This window comes from Pecten maximus, chromosome 7 (assembly GCF_902652985.1).
Source record: "Pecten maximus chromosome 7, xPecMax1.1, whole genome shotgun sequence".
In the NCBI taxonomy this organism is placed as follows: domain Eukaryota; kingdom Metazoa; phylum Mollusca; class Bivalvia; order Pectinida; family Pectinidae; genus Pecten; species Pecten maximus.
Window position 1 is genome coordinate 11,121,500 of NC_047021.1, and position 16,502 is coordinate 11,138,001.

At 36.0% G+C, this 16,502-nt stretch overlaps 2 protein-coding genes across 3 annotated transcripts; one reads left to right on the plus strand and one right to left on the minus strand.

Moving 5' to 3' along the window:
• Positions 1 to 1,415: 1,415 nt before the first annotated feature.
• On the minus strand, positions 1,416 to 6,883 carry LOC117331589. Of its 2 annotated transcripts, XR_004533582.1 has the most exons (3): positions 6,616 to 6,883; positions 1,980 to 3,337; positions 1,416 to 1,945 (listed from the first exon to the last, which is right to left on the minus strand). XR_004533582.1 is itself a non-coding variant. In XM_033890395.1 (2 exons), the coding sequence occupies exon 2, from the start codon at positions 3,334 to 3,336 to the stop codon at positions 2,548 to 2,550; it is 789 nt and encodes a 262-aa protein (XP_033746286.1). In that variant the 5' UTR covers position 3,337; positions 6,616 to 6,883; the 3' UTR covers positions 1,416 to 2,547. The 2 variants fall into 2 exon arrangements, 1 of the variants encoding a protein (XP_033746286.1); XM_033890395.1 differs by having other exon boundaries at positions 1,416 to 3,337.
• A 6,700-nt stretch (positions 6,884 to 13,583) lies between these two features.
• LOC117331591 (insulin-like growth factor-binding protein 3) lies at positions 13,584 to 16,500 on the plus strand. Its single transcript, XM_033890397.1, has 3 exons — positions 13,584 to 13,977; positions 14,846 to 15,012; positions 16,307 to 16,500. The coding sequence occupies exons 1-3, from the start codon at positions 13,769 to 13,771 to the stop codon at positions 16,324 to 16,326; spliced, it is 396 nt and encodes a 131-aa protein (XP_033746288.1). The 5' UTR covers positions 13,584 to 13,768; the 3' UTR covers positions 16,327 to 16,500.
• The last annotated feature ends 2 nt before the right edge of the window (positions 16,501 to 16,502 follow it).

Below are 16,502 nucleotides of genomic sequence, written 5' to 3' on the forward strand. Positions count from 1 at the left end.
CGGCTGTCACTGACTGTCTGCATTAAAAAGGGAAACAACTGTTCAGCCTGCGAACACATATGTTACCGAATTTATCAAACAGTCGCGGTATCTTATTGGACATAAACGTTTATAGGTAGGTTTAGTGTGTTTTAAGAATAAATTTTGAAAAAAACACTTACATGTACTACAGTAAACTACAGCTAACAATATTGCTTTTTTTAAATAGCAAGAATTATTATCACACGCGAAAACTATTCCAAAAAGTTTACACTGTAAGCGTCCAGAGGTTATCGCCCTTTGAATCAAATATTGCAAGTATATAGGAAGAATACATGTGTCAGAAGATCTTGCAGCAATACAACCTACAGAATCTCGTGTAGAGTAAGTTTCATTTTAGTCATACGACATTGAAAGTAGGTCTGACATTTGGTGGTTTTTATTTTTGATATTTCTATAACCTTTGTAATACAGAATAAGTTTCTTTTTACTTATTCGATCCAGAAAGTTATAGAGCACATATCATTTGTACTTAATTCACATCTCTACTCTATACTCTATTCAATTAGCACAATCAAGATTTATTTAATTTTGAAAGTGTATCAATTCCAACTGAATTTATCTTGAAAAGCCTTTACTAAAACATATTTTCAATCTGATCCCTGTCACTCATAATGTAGTAATGATGTGAATACCAGGTATTTCGTCTACAAAGAAGGCGGCTCAGCTTTAAACTGGAGACGTGGAGATAGTGAACGAGTGATTGAACGGTATTTAATGTAAATATACATGTAACATGAAATAAATGTTTTTTATCAGATCGAAGACTTCATTTTTATTTATGTGCATGTACTTCATCATATGTACATGTGATTTAAAGTTTGCCTAGAAAATTATTTTAAACTTTGGTATAAGATATGTAACAGCCGGGAGCATAAATATATAATGAGAAAATAGTGAATTGTTCAGCTGTGTCCAAATGTTTATCATAGCTACTAAACGTTTCTGATACCATATTCAACGCTTTCGAATTAAATCACGTACCTGAGGACAACATAATTTGCACTATCTGTTTATTTTTCTTCATCAATTTGAAGACATGCATAATCATGAAAGCTTTGATTTGGTTTAAGACCACCAAGAAATAAGATAATCAGTCAAGCTCACCAACCACACCCTCTTCCATGCACACCCTCCCCCTCCTATGTATATATGTATAAACAGTAGAAGAATCAAACTTAAGGAGTTTATAATTCAATCGAATCTTTTTTCACATTTTGATTTATTTCTGATCTTGTCCATCTCGATATTGAAAATTTCAATTGAAGGAAAGTAGTTTAACATAAGCTTTACAGATTGTTTCCATATTCTGTTCAGTCTTGAAGCGATATTTATTGTATTTTGTCCTTCTGTACGAAATAAAGTTGATACTGATATATGATTACGGGTTTTACTGTCTTTCGGATTTGACAGAGTGCGTGGGTGGAGCGCACGGAGTACGAATCTCCAGGCGTCGGAATGTCAGTCGATAAGGGCGTGATGCCCTCAATACAAAACACAATTCTCTGTTTTATAATGTTATTTTATATAACCTTCTGAATACAAAACGCAATATTATTTTATAAAACCTTCAGAATGCAAAACACTTCGGAATACAAAACACAATATTATTTTATAATGTTGTTTTATATCACCTTCGGAATATAAAATAAAATTATCTGTTTGATAATGTTATTTTATATGACCTTCGGAATACAAAACAACATTCTGTGTTTATAATGCTATTTTATCTAACCTTCGGAATACAAAACACAATGTTATCTTATATGACCTTCGGAGTATAAAACACAATTCTCTGTTTTATAATGTTGTTTTATATGACCTTCGGAATACAAAACACAATTCTCTGTTTTATAATGTATTTTATATGACCTTCGGAATGCAAACCAATATTATTTCATATAACCTTTGGAATACCTAACCAAAATATTTTATACAACCTTCGGAATACAAAACACATTATTAATTATATAGCATTCGAAATACAAAACACAATTCTCTGTTTTATAATGTTATTTTAGATACTTTTCGGAACCCCACATGATTTTAAAACAACACATTAGTCCATAGCTAAACAAATCAATATTGAATGTATATACGATTGTATACGACTGGTATCCGGCGATGTATCAGTGCTGATAATGTTATGAGGCAGTTCAGGATTGATAATTACCCAATGTTTTATAGCATAAACGATGAAGACACAAATAAATTATAACATAGAATTCGTTGACCATGAACACGCTGCATATGAAGCAGATACCTTTTATGACATTTGACATTTCCGTTTCATACCAAATCCACTCCTTTGTAAGCGAAACATACGAAAAGAAGGTGTGAATCAATCGTGCAATCAGACTCGATGATTCATTCTCTGAGACAAGGAGAACAAAAATAGTGTACTTAAACCCAGTCGGTGTCTCCAGGAGGCTACATAGACGTCGACAACTACCCTACCATACGTAAATTCGACCACACAAACCACTTAATAAGAACCTCCCTAGCTCATTAATGCACAGCTATCTCTGGGGGCAATGTTTTATGAAGTTGGACGGGAGGAAGGTCGTAATCTCTTTTAGTTGGGGAGGGGTTAGCATCCATAACGTCCATAGATTTCTGGGCATTTTCCAAAAGAAAGGAACGTGAGACAGTATGCTTTTTCAACGGAAGGACTGGCTTAAAAGGCAGACGACGACGACCGAATATACTTCCGGCACCACTGGGTCCGGCCGTAGACGGGGCTCTCGATTCCTCCTCATCGTCTTTCTTCTTGTTGAGTAAATCCTCATCGAACAAAAATCTAGACGTACGCTTTGGCGGACAAATGAGATCTAATGAGTTCTTGTTTCTTTGGATTATGGTATTGTAGCGTTGACGAGTTTCGTTGATAAGGGCCTTAGCCTTTCTTTCGCGCACTTTTTCTGGTTCCATGTACTGTATCATGTGCTTAATGTCATGTCGAAGCGCTGTGCTGGAGTAATTGTCATTGAGCGCCTTTTGGTAGTCAGGCGCATTCGTCACGTTATGTTTCTCCACCACTAGTTTGTAGGCCAGCGTGCGCTTCAGACTGTCCATTACCGCCTGTCGCTCGCGTTCCCTGCGCCTGATGTCAATCTCCGCGTGACGATCGAAGAACTTTAGTTTGATTCGCGTGAGTTTGTTTTCAACATAATTGAAAGCGCGAATTCTTTTCTTGCTTCCATCAGTCATACGCATGGTCGACATAAATCTGGAATTCTTGTTGAAGGCACTACTATCGGCCATCATCGTCAATTTCTTGTTGTGCACTTGTGGCATTCTAAAAAAATAAGAACAAATATCAGCGAAAATAGTTGAAATACAATGAACTTGTGCCATACACTACATGCATTCATTTGTGATTCATGAACATTGTATTTACTTACCACAATCATTTACTACGTAGCTGAAGAGAATTGGCACATATAGTTTATTTATCGTTTTTATTGTACAATACGTGTACCTGTTCATTTATTATATACGCGCGCGAAAGAGAACGTTAATGGTACCGCTGTCTGTTTTCTGAAGAAGCTACTATATAAAGACAAGGATCGACTGAATTCCTGTGACAAGAGTGGCATAGTCACATAGACCGAGAGTGACGTCACACACACCCAGAACTTATAAACAAGAAACTCACACTGCACCTAAAATCAATTAATGTCTCCGAAAATACAGATGATCGATTTAAAGAATTTAATCAAATATCTAAAGCTAATCGATGTTGAAATTCGGTAAAATATTGCAAATATTCATGTAATGACTAATGTCAAAACATGTTAACGAAAACGTCATTAAAGTCCCATCACTAACCGGATACAAAACTTAAAAGTCATCGTGTAGGTGTTGTAAGAAATAGCCATTTATCAGATAACATCCCGAGTCAGTACGTGCGAGCGGATGTGCGAGGGTGTCATTAAATAAAGCTACAATAAACTTTATACATATTACAAGCTACAATTAAAGTATAAATCTTCTTATACTAATCTTGTTTTCAAACATTTCTTACGTACATCATGCAAAATAACATAGACTAAAATAAAAATTCATCTTCGTCAATCGATATCATTTGGATTACATAGAGTACAATTTTTCAAGTGTCGATGAAAATTTAGGAAGTGCGCTACATGTACCACCCAGTCAATACCTGTTGCGGCTGCTTAGCACAGTAAGGGGAAGGAGATCACCAGCAAATACCAGTAAAAATAACAAAACCTGAGGGAATGTTTTCAAAAAAAAGTAGTGTTTTGATTTAATCTAGCTATCGCAGAGGGTTCTACATGTCGCTATATAAAGTAAACCGACAGAACCAACTGATATACAGTGAACTTTAGTAATTGCAGGACATATGTATACATGTAGTAAGGTTTCCTAGAGCAAAATTTATATTTCGTGGGCGAGAATTCTACTTCTGAGGGCAGCATTCTGATCTCGAGGGGAACATTCGAATTTTGAGGCGAACATACAAGTCGTAGGGCAAACATTATAATACTGGGCGAGCAATTCGTTGGGTGATCATTCCAATTCGGGGCGAGCATTCAACTTCTGAGGGCAGCATTTTGATTTCGATGCGGACTCCTGCTGTTCTGATGGTTATGTATCCTTAACGTGAACTGAATCTACAGTGCACTAATCCCAGAGCGAGTTACTATAACGATGAATTGCTATACATATTTTGTTTAAACGACGTTGTGTGTCTAAGAGGAGAATTGCTCTTTGAGCACATGGTTCCTAGGCTAACCTGTGTGAAGGTCAGTTATATATGTATATACGCTAGCCTAATAACTTATAGTAATCGACAGTTTGGGTTGTCGAAGAATTAGCCCTTACATGCCAAACGATTATCACGTTCACCTAAATTAACAATAATCCATCGTAATCAGGTTAAATCTGACAGTCCTCTTCATTCTCACGCGACGCTGTTAGCCGGGAATTCTGGGTAATAGGGATTACAGATATTGTAATTATAATAACATATTACCTCCGAAACCCCCGATATAGCTATAATAGGGATCATATGATTTCATCAGCGCCACTACGCTATTGTAATAAGCATTACTGATTTAGAGAATAGTGCTTAAAAGTACACGTAAGAGTATTAGACATGTTACGCATTTGGAAGGCTAATGAAGTCTAGAATTATTCAGGAGTTCGTACAATGAAGTCGAACATAACAAATAAAAACTGAATAGGGGGGGAAATAAATTAAAAATAAAAATAAACAAAACATACAAAAAATACAACACTTCTTGGATTTATTAAATGTGGTGAAATATTGATAGCCATAACCAGTTTATATATTATTGGATCAATGAAAATAGACTATTCATATAGCAAGAATGGTTCTTTAGGATATTTATCAAGATTATATTTAAGATGGGTAAAAAAAAAAAAAAAAACCAAAGAAAAAAAATATACATGTATAAGCATCGAAAAAGATCTACATAAGTATCAATGTTAACGTGGATATTGTATTTTTCCATCGGCCTCATGGTCTACTCAAGATAGGAAATACAGAAGCATATTTTTGTACATCCACGTACAATTACCCTAGGACATTGCTCCCTACTGGGTATCTTGGTAAAGAGTAGGTGTATATATATCTAGTAGTATAACGATATTTTCCAGTTTGAAGTGTGATATAAAGTGTACATTGCATATGGTTTTAAAATCTATATCTTGATTGTTTCTGGACAGTTGCTCTGGATTTTTGTCCAATGGACCAATCTTTGAAGTATGGGTGTAGGTATCCATTGATACACAGTTGTTGGCTGAGTTTTAGACTTGAAACATCTCTTATAAAACATAACTGGAAAATAAACATATATAAAGTCCTATAAAGTCATTTCTGTAAAGTCATGTTCATAATCGAACAAGTTACAATCTTCCACTAGATCTGATAAAAAATACACTCGCTTGAATACATGACAATTGGTATCCAAAGCCAGATCTCCAAACAGTTACAAAGAGTTACACACGTTCAAATGATCACCAAGACCATTTGTTAAAGACTGACATTCAAAGAAGAAGTCATAGGCATTTTTACATTGATAGCCACAATATATATAATATGTGTCCTGGACTAAATTGGCACGGTAAAGATCGTTTGTGAGATGACTGCATTCTTTGTTCGGCTCTTAAACAGGAATAACAATATCATCATCACCTATGTCAGTAATGCTGCAAAGATTCAACTATTCAATAAATCTTGTTTGTCTGTTAAATTACTAATTAAGATGTTTTAGTGTCATATTTATAATAACGAATAATGATATTTAGTTACGTGATATGGTTAATGTTTTTAAGTATAACAGGTACGTGTTATATTGACGAATCAATCTTTTAGTCATCGTAACTTGTGTGACGACGAATTAATAGTTTTAGTCATCGTAACCTGTGTGACGACGAATTAAGACTTTTAGTCATCGTAACCTGTTTGACGACGAATTAATTTGTACATTTAGTTGGATTAGTATGTACACTATTTTACAACAGTTTGTGATCAAATGTGTAAACAAACTTGTTGACATTTCATAACTGGTAATTATATATACTAACTTGATACGGGGTTGTTGTCACTATTATTCCATATAAATGCTTCTGCTTCACTCCCTGACCGCTATCCGCTTCTAATTCGATAATTTGGTACGATATATCATCTGGACACTACAAGCCATAAGGAAGGTTTGGTTCCAAGGAAGCCTCATCCCCGACCTGTTAGGGTAATGTACAGATACGTCAGTCTCCGTAACTTGTGACCTGCTTCGGTTTACTGTAAACACACAACTGCCAATACATATACTTCCAATACACACAGACCAAATACTGGTATTTGTTTCTTTAAGTACATTAAACGGTGATTGAATGTTGGCCTCCGGAGCCTTTGGTTGGCTATTGTTAATAAGGTGTAGGACTTAATCTCAATTAAAAATACGATCTGGTAATCCGTACAGCCGATTATACAACTGAACTGTTTATCAAACAGTGCTTTATAATAAAAAAGATTTTGAAATGGGAAGTAGCCCTCATTGAAAATGTTCCAGTGTTTTGTATCCCACGAAGAATGTTGAGTGTATGGAACATTATGGATATTCTCCAAGTACACCAGATTAAACTCATTGAGGCCAGCCGTATGTCAACCGTCATATCACTGGAGCATGATCAGGTTCACAAACACTTCAATTTTGATTAGGAAGAAAAACTCTCATATTTCGTTGTCCATACGATATCAATGTAGCATTGTTACGAAGAAAAAAATAGAAGCTATACATAAAACCTATTAAAATACGGTAAGACAGGGGGGTAATGTATATAGTAAATGAGTGGTGATCTATATAGTAAGTAAGACTGGGTGGTAATTTATATAGTAAGTAAGATTTGGTGGTAATGTATATAGTAAGTAAGAGTCGTGCCCTGACCGGGCCACGAACTCACGATCTACGACACCCTATCGCCCAGCCACAAACACCCACAGCTTATACCACTGCGCCACATCCAAGTTCTTAAAACAGACGTTTCATTGGCGCAGCTATAATCGGCCCTATGCTCTGACATGATGACAGTGACAAATCGTCTATTAGTTGATAGGAACTCATGTATATAGATAATGGATGCGAATTGTACAAATATTACACATTGTCACCACAGTACAACTACGACTGGAAATTCAAATCTTTAAAGTCGCATATTCCCAAATAACCTAAATCCTAGTTGTACACATGTATTGATGGCAACCAACCTGATCATTCACTCTCACTTTACATTAAAATGATAATTGAACTGGACGCTTGACGAGGAGAATCCATGCGATATCATTGTACACTACACATAAACTACACACATCATTTGAACATATTAGCAAAATGTTTTCGTTATAACTGATCAATATAAACAAGCATACACCTAAGTACTTGATTTCGATACACCTAGCAATATGCACACAATTCAACATCGATAAAATTCAGATCGGTGAAGTTGACAATGGTCGGGGAATACGGAAAAATCTGACCAGATGATCTAATCTAATAGACGTCCGGCAAAATAAGAATTTAAGGCTATTCCTTTTTCTTCTCTTACTAAGTTCAAACGAAATAATTCTTTTCCTAAGGAGATCCTGGGGTTTTACAGATTCCAGTCCCTTTAACGTTTCTTTTTGGCAGAATCTGTCTTAAATTTTTGATGTCCACGCTTTCGGCGTTCAGCCATTTTGGGTTGACTGATAGCTCGCCTATTGCATTGTGGGGCTAATTTGCATAGAAACTTGGTCCGTCGAACCCAGTTATTATTTTTTGGAATATCCTGTGTCAAAAATGTCATAAATACACATTTTCCTCCAGTTTTTGATTTGCGATAATTTAAAGTCTGGAAACTATAAAGAGTTCAGAATGTCGAGGCAATCCGTCCCTTTATCAAGACTTAAAGAATACAACTACAATCACACGATATATGAACAGTTCTAGAAATACAAAAGATTTATATATATAACTTTGTTTTAAAGATAAATTCTGTATTGATAATTTTTCTCTTGATAGCTAGAACTTTGAATTTGAGGAATGATACAGATTTGTTTTTATAAATGCCGTCTTGTAAATGAAGTTAATCCCCACGAGAAAGCAACATGACCCAGATAAAACAGTTCATCTTAGCTTTCCTACCTAGATCTGTAACTACTGCTCAGATTTCAACTGGTCATTTTTATAGGAGCCGAGCATTCTGCATTTGATAATTACATACTAGTTAAATTATAGACTCGACAGCATGCCAAGTGAAAACAGAAGGGGACGAGAGTTGTTTTTCTCGGGGTAACGATCTCGCGGCCACTATGTCACGCCCCCTCAACTTCCTGTTTTCACCTGAAATTTCTTTAACAGCAGCAACATATTTACCGTTAAGTCGCGTCAAGTATGGAGACTGTCAATGAACAACCCTAAATATAGCCGTGTAGGTAGGTAAATCAGACACGGACATCTATCAATGTTTAAATGTTAACTGTTTAGGTGACAAAGACATTCTGGAGAGTGAATGATCTGTTGGTATAGTTCTCTAGTGACTCTCCTTGGGGGTACGTTGCCACACCATTCCACTTTATATACATTGTAGAGTGATCAATATCGTGTAGGATTTCCGATACTAATATTATTTTATTGAAATGTCATGCTATTATATTAAGCTTACGGGTAGAATTACAGGTGTGCCAATAAATACCTTTAAATCGTTAGTACCTGATCAGGGTCAACCGTAAACTAATATCCCCAGTCATTTCTCTACTTGTCTAAATACAACAGCATCTATTTACAACGTGCTTTCTGTCTCCTCGTTTCTAGATAACCATAAGAAAGCATTCCATGTATATGTATGTGATGTTTCATATGTTTATTCATACACGGACCCCCTGAGAGGGTAAAAAACGGGAAAACATAATAAGTTGTCTCACTCGTGATGAGATTCATGTACAATATATGTACATGTGCATCAAATGACTAATAATGGGTTTCACTGAATTGAAACATACTTGTTCCAATTGTCACCGAATAAGAAATATGGGACTTTATTTAACAATGAACCATCTAATGCATCTATTGACACTGTAGCTATGAAGATTGACCTATAGCTGACAGCTTGAAACTTATGCTGACACATAAAGTGCTATATATAAAACACGGGGCCAGGATCTACTTAATAAGCTTATCTTTACTACCTATATGTATTCTGTATGCTAAATTGACATATATGTATACTTAACATAACAATATAGCATCAGGAACTCAAGACACTGGCATATATACATACATACATATATAAAGCAAAAACGTTATAAATATGTACACCGTAGCCCTACCGTGTGCGACACTGTGTGCTTTAACGTATAACGCAAAGCACATAAATATCAGTCTCATAATTATCATACAATGATACAAAATCTTATATGTAACTTATACAATGAGGAAACATGTGATAATTTAAATGAATTGATATACCTAAAGATGGTGGCAGTTGGGAAATTAGAAATAAAATGATGGAGGCCGGTAGCTCCCAAAATATTTACACTTTGACCAAAGCACAGTACGTAGGTAGTTGTGATGTTCAAAGTCTCTGACCAATACATAAAACAGCTACGGGGATAATTATTTAATATACTAAAATACTGTCGGAAATTGAGATTTATTTATTGGCTAATCAAATGTGTTATATCTAGGATGAATTGGAGTGGATGCTATAAATAGCGAATTCTTGTTTTTTTTTTTTTTTTGTATCATCATGTAAATCTCACCGTTTTCGCAATACAGCTCAATTTTGGAAAACTATGTTCCGTTTTCTAAAAATGCAATATGTAAGTTGGATATTCCTGTTGGTATGAAAAAATCAATTTAAATCGCCTTGCAAGGCGATACATTCGTGGGGTAAGTCGACAGACTATTGACAGTGAAACGAATATTCTTGCCACGTGTTGACACATAAAACCCAGCTTCCGTTATAATAATGAAGTCTAAAACTGTATTACATATTCTAGTGTTTTGTTTGTCCGACTTGTTACTCAAATTACGCTCTACCCAAATTTCTAGATTTCATTTATAATACTATTTGTCAGAGGGACAGCCGTATTGTGATACAATATAAACTTCTCCAGGAGTATATTAACGGAATGTTAACTTCAAAAAAGTACCCAAAGAATTTTTCATCAAGATTGAACCTCCTCTCATGAAAAACAAAATAGTCTTCGCAATTTAAACAGTGGTTTCATTTGCTACTCCGTACACTACCATACAATGTACCATATTCATAGTGTATGGAACCTCTGTTCTCTTAGTGTTAAAGCCTTTCCCCAAAAGAAAGGCATGTTTGTGTTAGCTATGCTGGGACGTATTTTGTAAAACGAATGACTGAGGTCGAGATGAATTTCTGGTAGACAATATCTTAGTTGAGTTTTCTTCCAAGTCCTTCCAGCATGTTATTGGCATACACATCGGGGAAATAAGTTGGAAGGAAATTGCGTGTTACTGTAGTTTTATTCTCCGATGTTTTCCTACTAGGCTGATCATACTAAAGAGCTTATCCGGTACAGTAACCTACTTGGCAATTTCCTTCGTTGTTCTTTTAAGATATACTGATGATGTGTTGTCTTTTTTATAATGATGTCCTTGTCCATTGGATATACCACACTAGATACTTTCAAATCAAGGACACTGCAGGCTGATAATATACAAGTATTGTATTTCGATAAGGTCGACACATAGTTTTATTAACCTGACAAAAATAATGACCGATGACGAAGCTATCTTACCTACAGGTTGATGAAAACAACAGAAACATCTTATCATATAAACTCCACATCCTGATAGTATATTTGGTTGTGTGATATCACGTCAAATATGTTCAATGTTTGTTGGTATGCCTAGTGGTTCCGTTGTCACCATCCAGGTTCCATAGTGAGAGCGTGTACATGTATGCTCGACCTAGATTTTCTTGGAGGGTGTCGTTATGTATCAGATAACGCCTAATCGTCTAGGACACGTCGTCGTGTCCTTCCTGTATTTTGATAAATGGTATCAATGTATAATATTTTGTAGTTATTTGTTTCATAGATTTTGACTTAGAATTGCTATTTGTTTCTCATGTGTGTAGTTTCTTTTTGATTTGGTATTGGTTTTTAAACCTATAAAAACAGTACTATTGAGGTACACAGTTGTAACCACAAATTCTGATAATGAGTTCAATATCAACGTAAAGAATTTGAACCCACTGATTCGAAAGGAAAAATGCATAGGCATATCTATCTTCTATCGAGTTCGTTTGATTACGTCTGTTTCCATGGTGGTCGGATGGCACAAGTGAAACAAATTAACTTGCCTTTCACCTACAACTGTAGGCGGCCGGAGATCGATTTGCCAATAGAACGTAAAAAAAGCACGTGGTCACTTGCCCGGCCACGTAGGTTTTCTCTGGGTACTCCGGTTTCCTCCCACAGTACGTCTCTTCGCCAACAATTGCTTATGATTTGATATAACTTGTTTCGAAAGTGATGTAAAATGTAAATTACAATAGTGTACCTCGCACAAGGACAGAACCAAACCAGCAGCACAGAACCGTATTTGATATCAGCTTAGAAACCCAACGCGCCCAAAGTAGGTATCGAACCACACACCTTGGATCTTCTCTCAGGATTACATTGTCTGACGCTCTACCGACTAAGCTATGGTCGCCCCTACTTTTAAAGAGCACCTAGGAATTTGACAATACACTTCTGTGAGCCTTGTATGATCTAAAACTAAACCACAGGCCAGACATGCCTGATGTACAGTACAGGTACCAAGGGTTTTATTGTATTGACATTTCGGAGTTCATAGTTGGGTGTGATTGTAAGAACATAATCTTGTGTTCTAAGTTGTTACTACATATAGACCGGCCGCTAGGCGAATAAATATAGTTTACATATTTTAGTAACATACCAACAAACTACCCGTCATTGTTAAGAACGCCCCCGCCACCAGTATAATGTCTAGGTGGCCAAGTATTATTGAGGTTATGGCGGGGCTGGGGTTTGGGGTGAATCGATAAAAGCATACAAAAAAACCTTAAAGCACAATAAAGACACATAACTATTATTGTTGATAAACAACAATAACCAACTTTTGAATCAATAACGACATATCATTAATATCGTTAATAAACAACAATAAACAACATTAAAACGCCATAACGACATATCACTAGTGTTGCTTATAAACAACAATAAACATATATAATTAAACGCAATTGCAGCATATCAGTGTTATCGCTTGTGAATAAAAATAAACAGTATTAAAACGCAAACAAACAACAATGTATTACTAGTGTCATTAATTGACAACAATAGAAACTATCAAAATATTAAAAAGCAATAACAAAAACAATCCTGACTGAGATGGTTTATAGTACACCTGATGACCGATTCAAAGGATAACTTGTTTTTACTTTGACTAGACCTATGTCAGACGGTTCCCATGCCTAACGTCTGCTTGATAAGAACGCTTTTTATTGTTATGTAATTGTCAAGCTCACTATTTCACCTTAGCTTTTTTTTCATATTCTGCCTTTCCGCATTCTACAGTATTGTTTCACATTTTTATGTTCTGATTCCTTTGGTGATTTCTTTCTCCCTTTTTGTGTTCTACTTTTCTACAATTTTCCTTTGAAGCAACAAGGTAAGTTGTGTCCTGTATTTCGCATTGAGCATGCTTCGAATTGGAACAAGCTTATATTCTATTGAGAGGGATGGTTGTTGCGATTTGTAAGGGAATGATCTGACAACTGTTGAACGATATTATTCGTAACAGAGAGTCTGTAGTCTGATTAGAAGACGTTTTCTGACACTGTATATATGTTATGCGGATTCCTGAATATCTATATCCGCAACAGACTAACATGGAATGTTTTAATGCGTGGTGCTAAGAGATCGGTCCTTGAGTCGCAGATACCGATACCTAGCCCTCACAGGTGTTTGATAACCCCTGACAACATCCACGCGCCCTGTCATGTGACGTCATTCTCACGACTGACACGTTATAAAGCGACACACACACACGGCGTGTGATCAGAAGAGTGCCTGTCCGATATATCTAGTCCAGGCACAATAGCCAACTTTAAATCCGTCATTATCTAACATTTAATTTCTGAATCACGGTAAAAGTAAATTGTATCTGATCATATTAGTTTTGTGGAATCAACGGAATCGATGAAGACCTTCATTTGCGCATGCGCGGTGGCAGTGTTGGTGGTAGTGGTGGAGGTATGGGGTGATGAACCAGTACTGCCTTGCTCACCTTGTTACAATGTCACATGCGGCGATCCTCCGGAGAACTGCGAGCTTGACAAGATCCCATGTGGGTGTTGTCCCACGTGCGTTAGACTAGAGGGACAACTATGCGAGCCTTTCGCCCCCAGGTATTGTGTAAAATAACATTTCAAATTTTATATTTAAATATTCATTCAGCATACGAACGTACCCTTTACTTTGTTACAGATTATATAAGTGTTAAGGTAACATTCAACACGTATCCAATCATTTGTACATTTGTACAGCCAGATTCACGCGTAGTTTGCCAATGTGGAACGAAATGGTCGACCACCAGGGTCATGTCATTCACAGATGAGGAATTATATCAATTGATATTATTAGTGTGTGTACATCGTTTTTATCATATCATCATATTTTTCATTGTTCTGATTGGCTGAAATAGTGTCACGTGATTTCCGATGAAAAGTAAATATTTACTGGCCGTGAAGAAAAGAAAAATCTGGTCGAAATATTGGTTAACTGTGTGTTTCTAAAAATAAATAAATTATAAATTACTTCTCCTTCGTTTTATTCAACAGTGTAAAATATCGTCCAAGCTTTCAAACATCACAAACATTAATAATGATCGTTAGAATATCAGATATCGTAAGAATTAATGTATTGATTGCATTTTAATGTATCTGTGTTACTTGTACTGTTTTCATTGTGTGATTTTTTTAAAATGATACAGTCATTTATAATAAAACTACATGTATTATAGCCCTTTGCTTTCGGTTGATATGACATTTCAGTAATTTTCAATGTAAAATTGCCCAGGATTTTGCTCATCGTGTTTTTTATTTATCTAAATGTGTAAATACTGTTTAAAACAACCAGTTAATTTAATTTCCCTTTAGACATCTGCTGTTGACATTTTATAAGAAGATCAATAATGTCTTCTTAGCAGTCTCTTAGTCTCCCCATCCTCTTGTTGACATTTATGGTTTGTGTTGATAACCTTATATGATGTTGAAGATGTGGTTACGGCCTGAAATGCCTTACCCCCGGGGGATTTTATGACGGACGGCCCCCATGGTACATGCAACATATGAGAGGTGTTTGTGTCAAAGGCCCCCAGACACACACTGGCCCAATCCTCAAGGCAGGAAAACCATCGACAGCTCCGATCGTGTCTGCCGCAGGTAGGGTTAATATCTAAATTTCGACATATGTTTTGCGCTTGCTTGTGCTTGGTATTATTATCACTGTATTTCATAATATTGTTGTTTGTCTATAACGGAACTTTTTGTATATTCTATGAATGTTTTGTGACTTTTGTAATATTCTGTGTCTTAACAAAGGTGCGGATCGCCTTTTTGTTGACTGTGCAGTCATACTTCATCGATGCAGCATATATTTGTAACAGAGCCGAGAAATATAAAAATATAAGACAGTATTTGGATACCTACCTCAAACACGAAATTCGGTTTGGACATGTTTAAATCATTGATCCGACGGCTTTTATAATAAGGAACAGAATGCGAATGTTATAAATATCACCCATTGTGCTAGAGGCTGGCAGCAGGACTCCCAAACCCTTGCAACCCAGTAAATCTTTGCTTGGGGGGGGGGGGGGGGGGGGGGGGGGATAGAATATGCGTGTTTACATAAAAATATATATTACCTCCCATTAAATACGGACCTGTGTCGTAATTTCTGATCTATCCAAACTGAAATTCATTCTTAATACTGCTGTCAGCTTCATAGAGCAACATCAAGACATACTACTGGCTATAGTCACTATTTCTAGCATTGTGGCTAGGTTTGTATAGATAGCCACTGACATCATCATGGCGTTTAAGCATGTTTGAACTAAACAAGACATTGCTGAAACAGGCAACAACGTTTAATGAATATTTCCATCATAACTTGCCTTAGTTCGGAGGTATGACCGACAATATCTTATTGTTTAAGAAATGAACAGGTGATTAGAAGAAATTAGCCCTTCAAGCGATCTGATGTTATGCCAATGTCAAGTTTTCATTTTAGATCCAGCGTCAATAATTACATGTATGTTTTTACCGCAACTATCAAACCCTAGAAACCGTTTCATTGTAGTTGTAACTAAGATTTTTTAGGTGAGCAAAAAACAAAAACACCTGGCTATCATTTACATGATCTGGAATCATCGGGTATTGAGTGGAAGGGTTGTGGTAGGGGGAACAGAAGTCTTCATCCACTGTACGTCTATATTTACCATAAAACTTAAGGACAAAATATATTAATATGGATGATTATTCAAAATAATTCAAGAATTAGTAACTGAATTGGTCAATAAATCCGTACGCACGTGTTCGTGATCTGACGAGCTTCGCAATTTCAAAATAATACATTAAATCTCGTTCCTCAAGCCACTCAACATTCAAATTCTGAATTGATGAACCATCCATCTTTTTTTATAATAATCATAATAAATTATCATTATTTTAATTTCAGACACGGGCGACAATGTGTAACTGCGGAGTGTCTGCCATGTTTCGTGGTTACTCGCCTTACATTTCGCATGTGTGAAATCTGTTGTCTCTCAAGGCATGTGACATTATTCTTATTTAATGATCAAAACTTTACTAAACATGTAATCACATCAACATCAACCTTTGTGCATCGTACAAATAAATCATTTTCATCGAGT